At 42.3% G+C, this 18,903-nt stretch overlaps 1 protein-coding gene across 1 annotated transcript; it reads left to right on the top strand.

Moving 5' to 3' along the window:
* The first annotated feature begins 43 nt into the window (after window positions 1–43).
* LOC144693531 (tumor necrosis factor alpha-induced protein 2-like) lies at window positions 44–17,892 on the top strand. The gene is made up of 6 exons (XM_078563375.1): window positions 44–121; window positions 3,201–3,301; window positions 4,634–4,838; window positions 17,135–17,257; window positions 17,352–17,504; window positions 17,866–17,892. Exons 1-6 carry the CDS (start codon window positions 77–79, stop codon window positions 17,890–17,892), a joined length of 654 nt encoding a protein of 217 aa, XP_078419501.1. The 5' UTR covers window positions 44–76.
* The last annotated feature ends 1,011 nt before the right edge of the window (window positions 17,893–18,903 follow it).

Below are 18,903 nucleotides of genomic sequence, written 5' to 3'. Positions count from 1 at the left end.
AATTTTAGTGTGGCTGATTGAAGGAATCATTTATTTTCAGTCAGAAATAAATGTAAGACTAATAAGAAGACTTAGGATGAAGAATGTGCCAATGTCACAACTGCCAACTGATATTAAACAGGTAGGTATTTATTCACTTATTGCACAGTGTGTCCATCAAGAAAGTAATTAGATATTTTGTACTTTTTTGTAGCCATTTAAATAGTATTATGTTGTTAATTCTAACTAAATGGATACTTAGGGCTGGATTTTCATCCTCGAGGCAGGTTGCAGGAGTTGGGAAAATTCCAGGCTCAGCTCTCCTGCCTCAGGAAAAAGTGCCCGCAAGGACGTGACTTTCATTGCTTTCATTGTGGGGGTGGTGGGGGGTGGGTGGAGGGGGGGGGGGGGGGGGGGGGGTGGGTGTGGTTGATGGCCTGCAGTTGGGCCAGCCGACCCGGAAAACTGCAAGCACTTGAAACCTCTTTATCTTGTGTAAATAAACATTGTGAAATTGACAGCATAGATCAGAAAGCCAGAGATGTCAAACAAGCAATTAAGCAAATGTTCCCTGGGGCTCAACAGGTGTTTCAACAGGCGAAAGGGGTTCGGGGCTCCGATCCAAGCCTCATTATATATTATTGATTGAGAGCCCAGATATCCATTAGAGTACAGTTTCTGCTTTTGATACTTTAAATAAAGGGTCTGGATGATCGACACTTTTATTGGGCTGTTGTAAGGAGGAGTTTTTTTATAACAAAGTTGAAAGTTATCAATGAATAACTATGTTTTTTAAAGCGTTTTTTTACACATCCGACTGTCACAATAGGGTTCAATGGTTCTATACATTGTACAGTAGGTGATTGGGCATAGAGGTGCCATAGGGGTTGTTTGAACAGGTATACATTGGCATAGGAGCATGAGGAGTTGTTTGGCAGCAAACCTTGAGGGGGCGTAGGGGTTGTTTGGGGGCAAACCTTGGCATGGGGACATGAGGGACCAATAGGGATTGTTTGAGGGGTATACCTTGGCAGGAGGGCATGAGGGGCCATAGAAATTGTTTGGGTGTATGCCTTGGTATGGGGATCATGGGGGCTCATAGGGATTGTTTGGGGCCAGCATACCTTGGCATGGGGGGGCATGAGGAGGACCTTTTGAACTTGCCTTTCAAAAGGTTACTTCATGTAGGCTATGGTTCACGACATCTCTGAGGTTCCGTGAATCATGACGCTTTAAAAAGCTGACCTGACTCCATGAAAACTGCGGGGGTCTAGACTTGCCTATCCCTGCAATGGAGTTGGCCAGATCAGGAATACAGAGCGCAGGCTCGCTACCTGAACCAGGTTGGCTCCTTAAAAGGCACTCCTGAAAATTGGAGAACCCAGGAATGGGGTCAGGGATCCTGGAATTGGGACCCTGCTGCTATTTTTAAAGGGCTCCCAAGTCATCCCAACTCAGTGAAAATCCAGCCCTTAATGTAAACATCATTCTGATTTAAACATAAAACCCCAGTGTTCCACATCCATTTCCGTTGATTTACACTGTATAGATTTCCTATAGATTAAACACAGCCCTCCCGTGTGGAAATATTCAACCTCTACTAAAACATGGATAGTTCCGAACAGGCTAAGAATTATAGGGTAGAAATTGTGACAGTTCTGTTGCATCATCAGATGTCTTGTGGAGCGAAACTCTTGGCTATTGCTTTGACCTCCCCATGGCTTCATTCCAAATCCTTAGGATAGGGGTCCTTAACATCTGATGGCATGTGCTCACACCAGAAGTGACATTATTAGTGAAATATCAGAACTACTTAATGTAATATCAGAGCAGCACCCTATCTCTCTGATAGGGTGTTCAACAGGACAATTCGACTAGAAATTGAAGGTACTTTTTTGGCCACGTTTTGCCCCACATTTTAGGCCCTGAATCATACATAAATCAATTCCTCTGGGATTGATTGTCATTCAATTATTTCTTCATGGGGCCTAAAAGTTGGACTTCCATGCATGCTTTCTGCAGATATAGGTATCACTGACCATATCGAAGGTGTATCTGGCAGGATTCCTGGATAGGGGTCACCCCACATAGACCTCAAACTGTTATTAATGTGCTGGGGTGTGGGTAAAAGAAGGGGCCTTTTCCATTGACTGAATTTTCTGTTGCCTAGTCAACAGAGTGGAAATGTGATGGATCCAGGTTCTGCCCTAAGTGTCAGTGTATTTGCCGACTCTGCATCTGAATTCTACCCCTATGGCCAGGATTTTACATTCGGCGTGCGGGGGTGGGCCTGACACACCGGAACATAAAATAACGCTTGATGATGTCGGTCGTGCATCCCAACGTCATTGCGCAGTCTTGCGATGTTTCATTCGGTGGGCGTGCGCTGGAGTGGGCTGCGCACCCGCTGATAATTGAAAGGCCTATTAAGGCCATTAACGAAGTAATAAATTTAAAGTTTACGCTGCCGTCCAACCTTATAGTTGGCGGGCAGGCGAAAAGGCCAAGCGGCCTTTACTGTTTTTAGGAAACCTCATCCACGAGCGGGATGAGGTTTCCTAAAGCTTTTACGAATTAAGTAAAAACTTTTTCTGAAAAATAAAAACATGCCCCATCTCATGTGACATATACACATGAGGGGACATGTTTCATTAAATTTTTATTGCATTAATTTATTTTTTTAAAAAGCGCTTCAATCTCCCTGAGGCAGCTCCGTGCGAAAGAGGGCTGGACTTGACTCTTCCTTCTCCCACCGCCTGCACAGGTAGCACTCAGCGCTACCGCTCGTGTATTACGCTGGGTGGGCCTTAATTGGCCCGCCTGCGTAAAATGGCTGTGTGGAGCCGATCGTGGGCGGCGGTCGGCTCCGTGACTGCCCCGCTTCCTCCCACTGAGCCCACCTGACATGGGAAAAATTCAGGCCTATGTTTTTCATAAACTTGAATTAGCACCTTATCCATTTGGATGACTAACTTTTCAGTAAACGTCTTGCAGTGACTATTGAATATGCAGGACAGCCAAAGCATTTAAAAAATTTAATAGAGATATTAATATATTTTTTGGCTCTTAAAGCAGCCATTCAAGTTAATTTACTTCTCAAGTACTTTTAATTGCTGCATTCATCGATATACCAGAATAAACATTTGGTACAGTTGTGAAAAAAGGAAGGTTTGTTCAAAAATGATTTTGCTCTTATAAACCCTTTTCTGCTGTGCATACAGATAATGGTGTACTTCATAGAAAAGGGTCAACAGATCAGTGAGACATTAAAACTGAGGATTCAAAGCTTTTGTGCTGCTCAACTCATTGGCATCTTACAGAGGTGAGACCATTGCTGTACCTGAAACCATATTTGCAGTTGACTTCCATCATTCTTTAAAACTATAACTACTTATCACAATGTTAAGAATATGACTACAATTCTGACTGCAGCGGTTCAAAAAAGCAGTTCATCACCACCTTTTCGAGGGCAATTGGGGATGGGCAATTATTGCTCACGTCCCATGAATGACTAAAAAAAAATTAACATTGTTTGTTGCTACCAGAATTGAAAATGTTTAAATTAAGTATACAACTTAAATACAAGAATTTAATCTGTTTTTAGGCACAATACTGAAGCTGTGAAGCAAAAATAAGTTAGTCACAGGCTACATCACTTTTGGTTCAAAGTCACACAGGAGGAGTGTCAGGTTAAATAGAGCATGATGCAGAATTTTGAGTCATACGGATAATATTCCAGTAATCCCCTCCATGACCATGCAAAAATATATTTTAAATAATTCAGAATGTGCAGTGGTGATGCACATAATTGAGCCAAATCACATAAGATCTTTTCTTTTAAACTGGAATTTTTCTCAGATAATTTGCAAGATAACAAGTGTAAAGGACACTGAGGTAGAGCACTCACCCCCTCCACATTGTGTGAACTCAATGTTATTATTATTATGCAGCTCTTCCTTGAGGCTCTGTAATTACAAAGCTGAAAAAAAGAAATATTTTTATTAGGAGCTTCCATCTCACTGAGGAGGCTTTAGGGTAATCCACATCCAACAACCTGCTGTGAAAACTCTGCTCACATTTTGACAACAGTGACAAATTCCCTCACAGCAACAGAGACAATCAACAACATTCTAAATTAAAAACAATCCACAGCTGTCTGAAAGAAAGATCAATTCACCCTATCTCTCAATGTTAATGGACCCTTTAAAACATTACAGGATCTGAATCTGGATCTTTGCCAAAAACTAATCAGTTCTTCCTTGGGCCATACTCTATCTGTGTATCAAGTTTAGTTGAAATCTGTCCATTAGTTTTTGAGAATCAGACAAACAGACTAACAGTCTAACAAATAGCAACAAAAAACATTACCTCTGCCCACATTCAGTGGCTGAGGTAATTAATTTGGAAAAAATAAAGTTTAAAAAATCTAAAACTCAGAAAGGGGAATTTTACAGTTTATGATGCCAGCTGGAGCCTATCCTGCTGGTGATGGCTAACAGGAATTCAGGCACACATGGGCATGCTTCAATTATAGTGGAAATTCCTGGAATGTATTTATCATTGGAGCAATATTTTATCTGCATAATGTAGCTTTGTATATGCATGCAACTCCTAAAATTAAAAAATATATTCTTGCTACTTTTTGCCCATGAAGTTATCCGGAATATATTGAGAAGTCCAAGGATATGTCTTGCAGCAAAGGCTTGGAGATTATAATAAGTTGTATTTACTTCAGAGATCTTGTGACAACAATAGCACACAACACAACAGAAGATACTAGGGAAAGTTTGGCTGTACTTATGGAAGTAGAAACCAAGAAATGTGACCAACTATTAGAAAAACTTCTTTACGATGTCAAGGTACAGTATAGATATTTTTTTCATTGGCAAACCAATTACATATGCATTTCCTTGCAATATTATATCTTTTCATAAAATAATTTTGCAATCAGGGCAGTGGCTGCATTAGTTACTGGTCCTAATAGGTCTGATTACCTCTGCTCTATTATTGACTGTTTTGATGTCAGCCGATTTTTCATTAAACCACTAGGAGGAAATCTTGGACAGTTTAACATACAATTCAGTAAAAGCCTGTTACCTATGTTCTTTGGTGGCAGGAAATGAGTTGTATTATCCACCCGTACCACCCCTTCTTCCCCTAACACCACCTGTCAAATTGTAATTGTTCATTTCCATTAAGAAATACAATCATAATGTCATCTCACCAATTTTCTTAAATTCCTTAATATACATTTCAGTGGAAGTCCTTTGCACCAACCAATTCTATTTTTTGTTTCTTAACCTTTTACTATCTTTTCTCAAATTGTACAATTGTATAAAAATCTTATGATATTGAACTGGCTGATTGATTTGTGTCCTCTTATTTCATAATGCTGGAAGATCAAATATTTTGATATTTAGATCAGTGGCATGGACTTAGTCGGCAATGAATTTTACCATTTAAATATTACAGGGTTCAGTTACTTGCTGGATAAGCTGGAGTGGATCAGAGAAGCTTGAGAGCACATCATCATGCCCATTAGTCTTCCGCTGGAGATTACACTTATTGAGTCAGGTGTCCTTAACCTTACACATTATAAGGTGGATCTTGCACTGTTGTGTTTGTGCTTAAGTTCCTGGTGTGGGATTTGATTCTGCAACCTTTTGACTCAAATGAGAGTGCTGCCAATCCAGCCATGACTGAGACTTAACTGAATAAAATAGATGTAAAGTCCCAAGTTTGATTTTGGGAAAGATACACAAATGCAAATTAGTAGGATTAGTGCTATTATTCTGGGAATCCTTATCTGTATTTGATTATATTCATACAGGTAAGTAGAAGTAACATCTCCAGAAATGGATGGTCCTAAGACACTGGTCACATTTACTGCTCCCACTGTGCAGATTCTCTAATGTGACATGAACAGTTGGATTGTAAATACTAGTTTGACATGAATCATATTTGTTCACTATTATCAGCTCTCAAGCAGAAGGCCCAATTTGTTGATGCTTTAATAATTTTCTTCCAAACTGCAGCAATGCTACAGGCACTTGTGATGAATGACATGGTGCTTTAAAGTAAATGAGCCAAAAGCTGCCTCTGCCCCACCTCAAGTTGTGGTTTCCACCTCTACACTGTTTCCTGCAGATGGATGGGCTTTGTGCTCAGCCCTTTGTAATGACCAGTAAAGTAATTTGCTGAGTGACATTTTCCAACCAGAAATAAAAATCACGACTTGCTCCTGTTTTTGGCTGTGCTTACTAGTATTGTGGAATCTGCCATGAAAAGTGGATGGATGATATTCTACAGCTCTATGGTTCAGTAATTTATAGGGAATATGACAGCTAATCATTTCTAAATTCAACTCAGTCTAATTTAGATTTGAAAGGTTTCATGCACCCCCTTTAAATTTATTCTAATTCAGGCACACGTGGTAACTTAAGAGCGGCTTCAAGATTTATTTTATTTATTTGTTGAAGGTATGAGGGCATCATTGGCTGGACCAGCATTTATTTCCCCCCCCGCCTAATTTCCCTTGAGAAGGTGGTGGTGAGCTACCTTCTTGAACCACTGCATTCCATGTGGTGTAGGCACACCCACAATGCTGTTAGGAAGGGAGTTCCAGGATTTTGACCGAGCGACAGTGAAGGGACAGCAATATAATTCCAAGTCATGATGATGTGTCACTTGGAGGGGAAACTTGCGGACGGTGGTATTCCCATTCATCAGCTACCCTTGTCCTTCTCGGTGGTAGAGGTTGTGGGTTTTTAAGGTGTTGTCAAAGGAGCCTTGGAGAGTTGCTGCGCTGCATCTAGTTGATGGTACAAACTGCTGTCACTGTTCGTTGATTGTGGAGGGAGTGAATGTTGAAGGTGGTGGATGGGATGCCAATCAAGTGGGCTGCTTTGTCCTGGATGGTGCCAAGCTTCTTGAGTGTTGTTGGAGCTGCACTCAACCAGGCAAGTGGGGAGTATTCCATCACACTCTTGACTTGTGCCTTGTAGATGGTGGACAGGCTTTGTGGAGTCAGGAGTTGAGATACTCACTGCAGAATTCCCAGCCTTTGACCTGCTGTTTTAGCCACAGTGTTTATGTGGATGGTCCAGTTTAGTTTCTGATTAATTCAATTCAATTCAAATAAATTCCAGGATATTGATGGTGAGAATTAAGCCATTGAATATCAAGCAGAGATGGTTAGATTCTCTCTTGTTGGAGATGGTCATTGTCTGGCACTTGTGTGGTACGCATCTTATTTGCCACTAATCAGTCCCAGCCTGAATATCGTCCTTGTCTTGCTGCATTTGGACACAGACTGCTTCAGCATCTGGGGAATTGAGAATGGTGCTGAGCATTGTGCAATCATCAGCAAAACATCCCCACTTTTGACCTTATGATGAAGGGAAGATCATTCATGGAGCAGCTGAAGATGTTTGGGCCTAGGATACTATCCTGAGGAACTGCTGTAGCAATGTCCCAGGACTAAAATTTGACCATAAGTAATGGTTTGTAGGGGGGGAAAGCTTCAGATTTAAACTTTGAGTTGCCTGTCATATTGTGGGTATGATCGAGTGACCTAAATGTGACAGCGTCCAGACTGGACTGCACCTGCTCTCTATGTGGCTGCACAGTTGTTTCCCATGATATACTACATGTACAAACAAGTTGCAACTGTTTGCCAGTGCCCATTTGTGGTGCGCTGATGCAATGAGACTGCACTCTTATGTCATCAGGCACATTTGCATCCTGACATTATTATAAGGACTATTGTGCATTTATTTAATGACTTCTGGCAGCAGTCAAAAGGAGGTAGTAGAGAAAAAGCACGTCTCCTTGATCATCATTCTTCAAATTCTGCCAATTTCAAGTTGCAGTCATCACTGACTATGTGAGAATCACGCATCAGGAACCCAGAGGCACAAAAGCAATGCAATAAGCTCTTTACTCTTTACTCAAATTTGCAGTCATTGAACTTAGAGCATAAAACACTGCAGTGTTTGATTCAGAGGAAGCTGGCTCACATGCCTAATACAGATGAGTTAATTTTCCTTTAACAAAAGCAGTGAGTATTGCCTCCCCCACAACAATTAATCCTGATGCAATTACACAAATGGAAATGTTTAGCTAGGAATTTGGAAACCTTGGAACTCATAGTTAGTGTTGTGAAACTGAAAGAGCATTTCTTTTAATTTAGCATGACAATTGCAGTGTTTCTGTATTTGCTGTGGATTTGTTTAGCATTTGATGCAGTCAGGAAAATGTCATGGAAACATTTGTGGCTATGCATGAAGTTTTTGGTAAAAGACTGAAGGGCCAATTTTCTGTTCTCTTGTTCTACATAGGAACAGGAGCAAACCATTCAGTCCCTCAAGCCTGTTCTGTCATTCACTGAAATCAAGGTTGATCCATATTTTAACTCCATCCCCCTGCCTGGGTTACACATCCTTTTATACCCTAGATAAGCAAAAATCTATTATTCTCAAATTAAAAATGATTTATTGAGCTAGCTTCTGCTGCTTTGTATGGGAGAGAGTTCCACACATTTCATGAAAAAATGTTTCCTAACTTCTCTTCTGGTTGGCCTGGCTCTGATTTTAAGGTTATGTCCCATTGTCCGAGACTCCCTCACCAGTGTAAGAAGTTTCTATCTATCTTATTAATTCTTTCAAAACCCTAAAAACCTCAATCAAATTTACCCATTATTACTTCCACCCACTCACAACAGACATCAAAGGCAAGTCTTATGCAAAGGCAGTGGTTAAAGCGGCACAAGCTTTTTAGCTAGGTTAATTGTTTGGATTTTTGCTTAAACCGTTACTCACAATTTGGTCAGAATACAGAAGAAATAGTTGTGTTGCTACACCAGCTGTGAAATTATTGTTTCCAACATTCCTAAGGGTAATTAAAGATGGACAACAAATGCTGACCTTAATAGGGACACACTTCTCATGAAAAAATGAGAGAAGCTGACAATAAAGTCTTTTCAAGGTTTCAGAAGAACAGAGAGATCCTGAAACAAATTTGTAAAGCGGCCCCTATAATAATAACTTTCACTTCTCTTTTCGGGTTGCCAGATCAAGTGTAGTGCCATTCAACAAGTCACTGCGGATTAATATTGAGAAATGCATTAAAATAGTTCAATGACAATTTTTTGACAATATTCCATGCTGTTAAGTAAAGTTAGAAGAGCAGAAAACGACATCCAAGAAGGGTACATAAAAGATACATAAATCCTTAGCAATGGGTGGCAAGAAATGAAGAAGGTCGAGAAAGGAAAGTTATTCTATCTACATTTATAACATGTTGAAGCAGCTTCACCTTGACACTGCCATTTACCCCAAGTTGATGAATATTGTGAAATCCTTTTGGAGCAATATCCTTGAGCACATCTCAGGTGATACTTCTTGTCTGGTCCAGTATACAGCCATCAGCTCCAGGGAGGTGCAGGATGATATGTGCCTCCTTCTGTTCAGAGAGCAGGCTGATCACACCATGTTGAAAAGAGCAAAGGCTGTACTCAAGTACAACTGCTTCAAGTAAAACTCCCCAATGTACAGAGAAAACAAAAAGAAGCCGATTAAAGAAACCTTTTTAAAATTTTTTCATGGGATGTGGGCATCACTGGCTAGACCAGCATTTATTGCCCACCCCTAACTGCTCTTGAGAAGGTGGTGGTGAGCTGCCTTCTTGAACCGCTGCAGATACACCTACACTGCTGTTAGGGAAGGAGATCCAGGATTTTGACCTAATGACAGTGAAGGAACAGCAATATAGTTCCAAGTCAGGATGGTGTGTGGCTTGGAGGGGAACTTGCGTTCCCATGCATCTGCTGCCCTTGTCCTTCTAGGTGGTAGAGGTCACAGGTTTCAAGGAGCCGTGGTGAGTTGCTGCAGTGCATCTCGTAATTGGCACACACTGCTGCCACTGTGCGTTGGTAGTGGAGGGAGTGGATGTTGCAGGTGGTGGATGGGGTGCCAATCAAGCGGGCTGCTTTGTCCTGGATGGTGTCCAGCGTCGTGAGTGTTGTTGAAGTTGCACTCATCCAGGCAAGTGGAGTGTATCCCATCACTCTCCTGACTTGTGCCTTGACAGGCTTTGGGAAGTCAGGAGATGAGTTACTCATTGCAGAATTCTCAGCCTCTGATTTGCTCTTGTAGCCACAGTATTTATATGGCTGGTCCAGATCAGTTTCTGTTCAATGGTAATTCCCCGGATGTTGATACTGGGGGATGCAGAGATGGTAATGCCACTGAATGTCATGGGAAGATGGTTGGATTCTCTCTTGTTGGAAATGGTCATTGCCTGGCATTTGTGTGGCACAAATGTGATTTGCCACTTATCAACTCAAGCCTGAATGTTGTCCAGGTTTTGCTGCATAGGGGCATGGACTGAATCAGTATCTGAGAAATTGTAAGTGGTGCTGAAAATTGTGCAATCATCAGCGAACACCCCCACTTCTGTCCTTATGATGGAAGCAAGGTCATTGATGAAGTAGTTGAAGATGGTTGGGCCCAGGATGCTACCCTGAGGAACTCCTGCAGTGATGTCCTGGGATTAAGATGATTGACCTCCAACAACCACAACCATCTTCCTTTGTGCTAGGTAAAACTTCAACCAGTGGAGAGTTTTCCCCCTGATTCCCATTGACTCCAGTTTTGCTAGGGCTCCTTGATGCCACACTCGGTCAAATGCTGCCTTGATGTCAAGGGCAGTCACTCTCACCTCACCTCTTGAGTTCAGCTTTTTTGTTCATGTTTGGACTAAGGCTGTAATAAGGTCAGGAGCTGAGTGGCCCTGACAGAACCCAAATTGAGCGTCAGTGTGCACATTATTGCTGAGTAGGTGTCGCTTGAAGCACTGTTTACGACACTTTCCATTACTTTGCTGATGCTCAAGAATAGGCTGATGGGGCAGAAATTGGCCTGGTGCATCTTGTCCTGCTTTTTCTGTACAGGACATACCTGGGTAAACTTCCACATTGGCAGGTAGATGCCAGTATTGTAGCTGTACTGGAGCAGCTTGGCTAAGGGTACAGCTAGTTCTGGAGCGCAAGTCTTCAGCAGTATTGCTGGAATATTGTCAGGGCCCAAAGCCCTTGCAGTTTCCAGCACCTTCAGCCATTTCTTGATATCACGTGGAGTGAATCAAATTGGCTGAAAACTGGCATCTGTGATGCTAGGGACCTCCGGAGGAGGCCGAGATGGATCATCCAATTAACACTTCTGGCTGAAGATTGTTTCAAATGCTTTAGCCTTGTCTTTTGCACTGATGTGCTGGGCTACCCCATCATTGAGAGTGAGGATATTTGTTAATTGTCTAATTCACAACTGGATGTGGCAGGACTGCAGAACTTAGATCTGATCCATTGGATGTGGGATCACTTAGCTTTGTCTATCACATATTGCTTTCGCTGTTTGTTTTGCAAGTAGTCCTGTTTTGTAGCTTTACCAGGTTGACACCCATTTTTAGGTATGCCAGATGCTGCTCCTGGTATGCCCTCCTGCACTCTTCATGAACCAGGGATGATCTCCCAGCTTGATGGTAATGGTAGAGTGGGGAATATGCTGGCAATGAGGTTACAGATTGTAGTTGAGTACAATTCTACTGCTGTTGATGGCCCACAGCGCCTCATAGTTGCCCAGTTTTGATTTGCTATATCTGTTCGCAATCTATTCCACTTAGCATGGTGGTAGTGCCACACAACATGATGGAAGGAATCTTCAATGTGAAGACGGGACTTTGTTTCCACAAGGGCTGTGTGGTGGCCACTCCTACCAATGCTGTCATGGACAGATGCATCTGCGACAGGTAGATTGGTGAGGATGAGGTAAAGTAGGTTTTTCCCTCTTGTTGTTTCCCTCACCACCTGCCGCAGACTCAGTCTAGCAGCTACGTCCTTTAGGACTTGGCCAGCTCGGTCAGTAGTGGTGCTACTGAGCCACTTTTGGTAATGGCCATTGAAGACCCCACCCAGAGTACATCTTGTGCCTTTTCCACCCTCGGTGTTTCCTCCAAGTGGTGTTCAACATGGAGGAGCAGGTGGTAATCAACAGGAGGTTTCCTTGCCCATGTTTAACCTGATGCCATGAGACTTTATGGGGCCCAGAGTTGATGTTGATGACTCCCAGGGCAACCCCTGACTGTATACCACTGTGCCGCCACCTCTGGTGGGATGCTAATGTTGGTGCCTGGAACATTGGGCAGAATTTTGCCCTTGTCGGGCGGGCTCGGCGGGGGCGAGCGGGAGCGGTCGGGAAACCAACCACAATGTACTCTGGGTGGGGTCTTCAATGGCCTTTGATTGGGCCACGATCGCGATTTCATGCTGGCGGGCAAATTAAGGCCTGCCCAGCGTGAAATGTGCACTGCAGCGTTGCCTGTGTGGTGGGGTGGGGGCAGGAAGGCGAGCGGGGAACTTCATGTGTGCGCGCGGATGCGCACAGGAAAAGCTCCCTGAGGCAGATGAAGATTTAAAAATTAAAATTAAAAATAAAGAATTTTAAAATGTTAAAAAACATGTACCCTCATATGACTCTCACATGAGCAGGAACATGTTATTAATGAAATATTAAAATTTTAGTTTAATTTTAAATAGCTGTTGGAAACTTTATCCTGCCTGTAGATGAGGTTTCCTAAAAAACCCAAAGACCACTTGGGCTTTTCGCATGCCCGCCAACCATAAGGTTGGACAGGCAGCGAAAAATTGAATTTAATAATTACTTTACTGGCCTTAATAGGCCTTTCAATTGCCAGCGAGCAACTGCCGACTCCTGTACGCATCCTCTAACTGAAATATCACGCGAGTGCACAATGACCGCATGCCCGCCCGATGAGCGAAAAGTTCTGGCCATTGTCTGTAAGCTATGATTCCGTGAGTATGACCATGTCAAGCTGTTGCTTCATTAGTCTGTGGGACGGCTCTCTCAATTTTGGCACAAACCCCCAGATGTTAGTAAGGAGAACTTCGCAGGGTTGACAGGACTGGTTTTGCCCAATTTACTGCCTGATAAGTGCATGTGGGTAATCGGTTTTTAGATAGGTGCTTAGTGATAGCAGCATTTCATCCATCACCCCTGTCAACAACAGCAATAACAAGTGAAGAGGATATCAGTAGAGTGCATACTTCCATCACTCTGTGTTAACTCAGCATCATTATAATTACGTAGTTCTCCCTTGAGGCTTTTCCCTGCATGGTTGATACTATGTATCTACAAACAAAAACAAAAAAATGTCTTTATTCAGAGCTTCTATCTCACCAAGGAGCCAATCCCCATCCAATAATCTGCTGTGAAAACTCTGCTCACAATTTGATAGTTTTGACCAATTCTAACACAATTGCTGAGACAATCCATCACATTCTAAAACAATCAACAATATTTTAAATAAAGCAACCCACCTCGTACCCCAATGTTAATAGATCCTCTAAAAATTTCCAGGATCCGGATCTGCATCTTTGCCAAAAACGAAGAATTTCTTCCTTGGGCCATACCCCATCTGTGTACCAAGTTTCTTGAAATCTGTCTATTAGTTTTTAAGATATATTGTTTAAAAACAGGCTAACAAATGGGTGAAAACATTACCTTTGCTTCACCTTCAGTGGCAGATGTAACAACAACGAGAGAAATAGCTTTCCATTTATTCTCATTGTCTTATGTTAACCTCCAGTTCTCTAACCTTGTGCTATGGACAGGAGTATGTTTAATTTAAAGCAGCCCCGATTTCTCCTCTCACCACCCGTCCATAAACAGAAAGGCGTTTTTGATTTTTGATTCCCCCACCTTTTATAAGTGGTGGCGTATTTTCCCCCAACCCTTCAGATTTAGAGTGATCTAATCATCTACACACACATATACACACACACACACACACACACACACAAAATACGGGAAGGGGTTTCGTAACATCCACCCCTTTTTGCATTCATACAATCAAAGAGGGATAGGAAAAGAAAAGGGTTCAGGGCAAAAACCACGATAAAAATAAATAAGAATTATTGTTTCACGTGAGTCCTGAGTCCAGTAAGTCACTGTCCAAGGAAGGCCCTTTCAGTTGGCTTTGTTTGGTGGAAGTACTCGTTTCTTTCCTAGGAACTCGGTTGAAGGCTGGGGCAGGTGAAAGTGCAGCAAAGTATTCTTGCATTCTGAAAATTAGTTCACTTTGTAGGAGAAATGCAGGATTCTTTCCAGAGACCAGGATTCTTTCCGGAGACCAGGTTTTGAGAGAGATGGAAGTCAGAGGCAGGCTGCTATAGACTGTAGTCCCGTTATCTCTTCTGAGGTTAAACAGTAACTGATGATGAAATCCGAAAACTGTATAATTAAAGCAATTCAAACAGCTCAAGTCTCAGTCATGTGACAGGGTGGTTTTGGGTTGAGCTATTCAGCTAATGAGGCCCCTTATTAAAACTCATTGTATTTGGATCAGGCAACTGCAGAACCATTAGGACAATGTTGGAGATGAGGAATCACAAATAGCTCTGCCTTTGTCCAAAACTGGCTGGTGCAGACATCTCATCTACTATCCTTTGCATTGGCTTAGCTGGAATGTTTATACAATGCAAGGAGTGTTACATTCCAGGGGTTGGATGAGTTAGCCTTTGTCCATTTTTAAACTGCTCAGAAACTTCCAGAACTACCATCATGTGGTCAGCAGTCGCCATTTTATCAGTTCAGCCATTTGTCCATGTTTTTAAAAAAGAATTTAAACAAGAGAATATGGAAGAGAAACAAATTTCTTTTCAATTTTTTTCTTCTTCGTGCCATCTCGGTGGGATGCTTGAAATTTAAAATTCTCATCTCGATGTTTTAATTCTTTCGTGGACTTGCCCCTCCTTATCTATATAATCTCCTCCTGCTCTATAAATCCCATTCTTGCCTGTCTCAAACTCTCTATTCCTCTGACACTGACCTCATCCTCCCTCCTTTTTGCCCCATTATTGCAGGCTGTATCTTCAGCAGCATAAGTTCGACTCTCTGGAACTCCGTCCATAAACCCCTCTGGCTCTCCACCTCTCTGTCCTCCTTTAAGAACAGCCTGAAAAATCTATACAACTTTGACCAAGCATTTGGTCACTCTTCCTGGTATCTCTTTCTTTAAATTGGCATTTATTTTTTGGTTAACCCTCTGTATAGCACCTTGGAACAAGTTTCCGTGCAGACCGTGCGCAAGACAGCTCCTTTAGGCTACTGTGCACTTAAACAAATTGTTTGCACACTCCAAAAAATAATTAGAGGGTACATTGGTGGTAATTGTAGTTTGTTTTGATATCTGAATCTTGTCCAGTGACAAGAATAAGTGAGGTGGCTGACTGTTATGACTTATGACTGAGATGGTCCTCTTCATTCTTGTGCTGGGTCATGAGATGATTCTACAGCAGTGCCACAATGCCTGATGCAGCCATACTGCTGCTGCTGAGTACTGCTCCGCATGTCCACTGACCTTTTGGGAGCACACCTTTAGGTAACTATGAGGACAATGAAACCCCTGCATAATAACTTTCCTCATCTGACTCCCCCCAGTTAGTTAAAACAGTACTGCTTAAGTGGTCCAAAAAGACTGCACATATGTGGCTTATGGACCCTTTCACAATTGCTACCAGACCTTGCAGCACACCCTGTTTACACTCAAAGGACTGCATTAAACGTTGGTACTCTGATAGCAAGCTTTTATTGTATGTCAGCCCAAGGAGGTGCGAATCGATGGGGCTCTATAGTTAAGGAAGGATTTAAACTGGCCCTGTGGCCAACAGGTTCCTGTTCCTCCACTGCCACAACCATCGGCTCCTGTGAACACACGCTCCATGATTCATCCAAAGCCTTCAACTTTGCTCCCACTTACTCTTCTACATCTTCAAAATGCACTGAATGGCAAGGTTATCTGTGGGATTCTCCTCCCAGTATTTCTGTTTCTTTCTACTGTGAGGTGTCATCAGGCATCAAAAAGTCAGTGTTGACATGGTGGAAATGTAAGCAGTCCATAAACAATACCCAAACACCTATCTCATTGTGGATGTGAGGACTGGGTGTGGATGCTTCATCTTGTTACAGGGGGAATGGCCTAGATCTTCACCAGGTTGGATTGACTCGGGAGCCCTTTAAAAATGGTGGGGGGGGGGTCCCGACTCCGGGATTCCCTACTCCGTTCCTGGGCTGCCTAATTTTCAGGAGGGCCTTTAAAGGGTGTGAGCTGGTTGCTGTTAAAAGTCTGCATCTGGCATTCCCGACATGGTCAGCTCCATCGTGGAGATAGATATCTCCTTCTCCTCTGCAATTTTCATGGATATGGGCCAAGTTTTTTAAAGAATCATGGTTCCTGACCCCTTAGAGGAGTCATTAAACCTTGTGTGCATGAGGGGACCTTTTAAAAGGTAAGTTCAAATGACCCCCTATGCCATGTCACACATCCCCCAACTCATCCCCTATGCCCCCTCATTATATATTGCTTAGCTGAGAGCCCAGACAGCTATTATAATACGAGAACAGCTGCTCCCCAGAGGAAACATTGTTTGATTGACAGCTCAGGCTCTCTGATTTCAGGGTAAATTTCACAATGTTTGTTTGCGCAAGTTACGTGGTATCAAGGGTTTGTGGTTTTTGAAACTTCAAAGGATCTGGATGATTGACACTTTTATTAGCTTCCACTTCAGACTTTTTTTCAAGCATAGGAGACAGTTATCAATGGATTACACTTTTTCAAAGCTTTTTTTTTACACCACTCACTATATACGATGATTCTATAAAGTGTACATTGGGTCAATGGGCATGGAAGCGCCAAAGCTTGGCATAGGGGGTGGTTGGGAATGCATGAGGTTGCATGAATGGAGCATGGCGAGTGTTTGGAGGGTGAAGGGGTGAGGGCTGGAGGGCCTTTGTATTTTCTTTTTACTAGGACACAGCACCAAGGAGGCCTTTTAAACAGCCGGCCTCCGCACTTCTTCCCGGGTCAGCTGACCCGATTCCAGCCTGCACCCAACCTCCAGCAACGAAGATCCCACCTTTGCGGCACTTTCTCTCGAGCCAGGTGGGCCGAGCTGGGAACTTTCCCGACTCCCCACTACCTGGCTCGAGGATGAAAATCCAAGCCAGCGTACCATAGAGATATGGATTATCAGCTCCAACATTTTACATTACATTTTAAATTTTCTTTTTTGCTTTTAAAGATTTGCTTGACAGACAATCTGAAGGACGATGGACTTTCCAGGTCACTGAACATGGAAGAAGTGAGGTCTTTAATAACATGTTACTTTGCTCAATTTTCCAATATGAATAGAGCAGCCTGCAAGGTAATGTAAGCTTTGATTTATGTAAATATGACAAATGTTGTTAAAATCCATCCATCTTGTGGGAAATAAAGTTGAATTTTATTTTTTTTTGCAGACTTTGGTAGAGAGGGCACACTGTAAAATTGTTCAGGAATACATAACAGTCCTTATTAACAGTTCTCTGAGATGTGCATCAAATAACTGGTATCAAATATCTGATAAAATTATTCAGGACTCTAATCAGCTGCAACAATTTTTTGCAGAGCAGGTAAGCAGATTGGGCTAACTATCTTGTTAATTTTTCTTATATTTAAGAACAAAAGAGAGATAAGAAAGAGGAGCAGGAGTAGGCCATATTCCTTGAACCTGCTTTGCATGTAAGGATTAACTAAGCATGCAGACCTCTTACCATAATTTGATTTAATATGGTTTGAAGTGACTTTTTCCTTTTTCATTCTTTTTAAGTCCCCCAATCTACCATCCACTATTCTCCCGTTAAAATTTGAGCAGATGACCAGCTTTATGGCCTTTGCTGAACATTTAATTAACCAATTACTTGGAATACTGCGAAATGGTTTGTTTTGAATTGCTCTGTGATTTTATTCTTCCCTCCCTCCATTCCTGCCCAGGAAGCCTATCAGAGATCAGGAGCTTAGCACAGTGTGACTGTGTGTCCTACCACTCAGTGGCACAAAATGGTGTACCAGTGATAGCACTGATAAAAAGTTACACACATTACAGATTTTATTCGTAAAACATTCTGTACCTGTAGATGTGATTTCTTAAAGTCTTGAGGATATATTAAATGCCATGCAAACCAATATGTACTTTTAAACAGTTACAAATGCACTTTTCTACCACATGGTTTGCGATATTCCCAAAAAAAATGGAACTGTCCTTGGAAAAAGGCTTATTATGAAGTAGAAATGGGCAATGGGTATGGAAAAGTCCAAAATTAGGATCATCCTGTTCCATTCAAACTGCTGGGAACTGAGAGATGTGTATAATGAGAAATGAAAGTTAGAAAGGAGAAAGCAATTTATATAAGATGCCAGTAAGTTTTTTGGAAACATCATGATCCTGAGAATCCATGGCTGCTTCAGTAATTGCTCAAAGTAACTTTGGCAGGAATGCACTGGCATGGCTGAAAACTAGTCCAGGATGTGTATATGCTAGGTCCTGCCATTTTACTGATGTTTCTGGTATGGATTGCCATCGATGAGGTCTCTGCCCTCTGCCATGATCAATTGATGTAAGGGCGGGTGGGATCAGGAGTGGAGACTCCAAATGTTCCAGTTTCTGCTTCCCAGGCCTTCACTGGGGATGATTGGCTACATGTATGAAGTATACTGACTGACTGAGGGGCATATGTGGGAACAACCTAGGGATTCAGGCCACAATCCATCCAGTTGACCTGCATCGGATTTATTGGATTTGCGACAGAGGGAAGTATCACAAGTATCTCCCTAGTGTTTAGGCACCCTCAGTGGTAAGCAAATGAAGAGGCCTCCTGCAGACACAACAAATTTTGACAGGGTCAGAAATAGGGTTTGGGGCAGATGCCAGACATAATGCCCCACTGACTTTCAGGACCCATCAGTTTACCTACAAAGGCTAAATTGATGCAAACACTTTAGGCATGTGTTGTTTTGTGTAGTTTAAGTGTA

The sequence above is a fragment of the Cetorhinus maximus genome, chromosome 18, assembly GCF_964194155.1.
Source record: "Cetorhinus maximus chromosome 18, sCetMax3.hap1.1, whole genome shotgun sequence".
NCBI classification, from domain to species: domain Eukaryota; kingdom Metazoa; phylum Chordata; class Chondrichthyes; order Lamniformes; family Cetorhinidae; genus Cetorhinus; species Cetorhinus maximus.
This window is presented reverse-complemented; position numbering and strand designations above follow the sequence as displayed.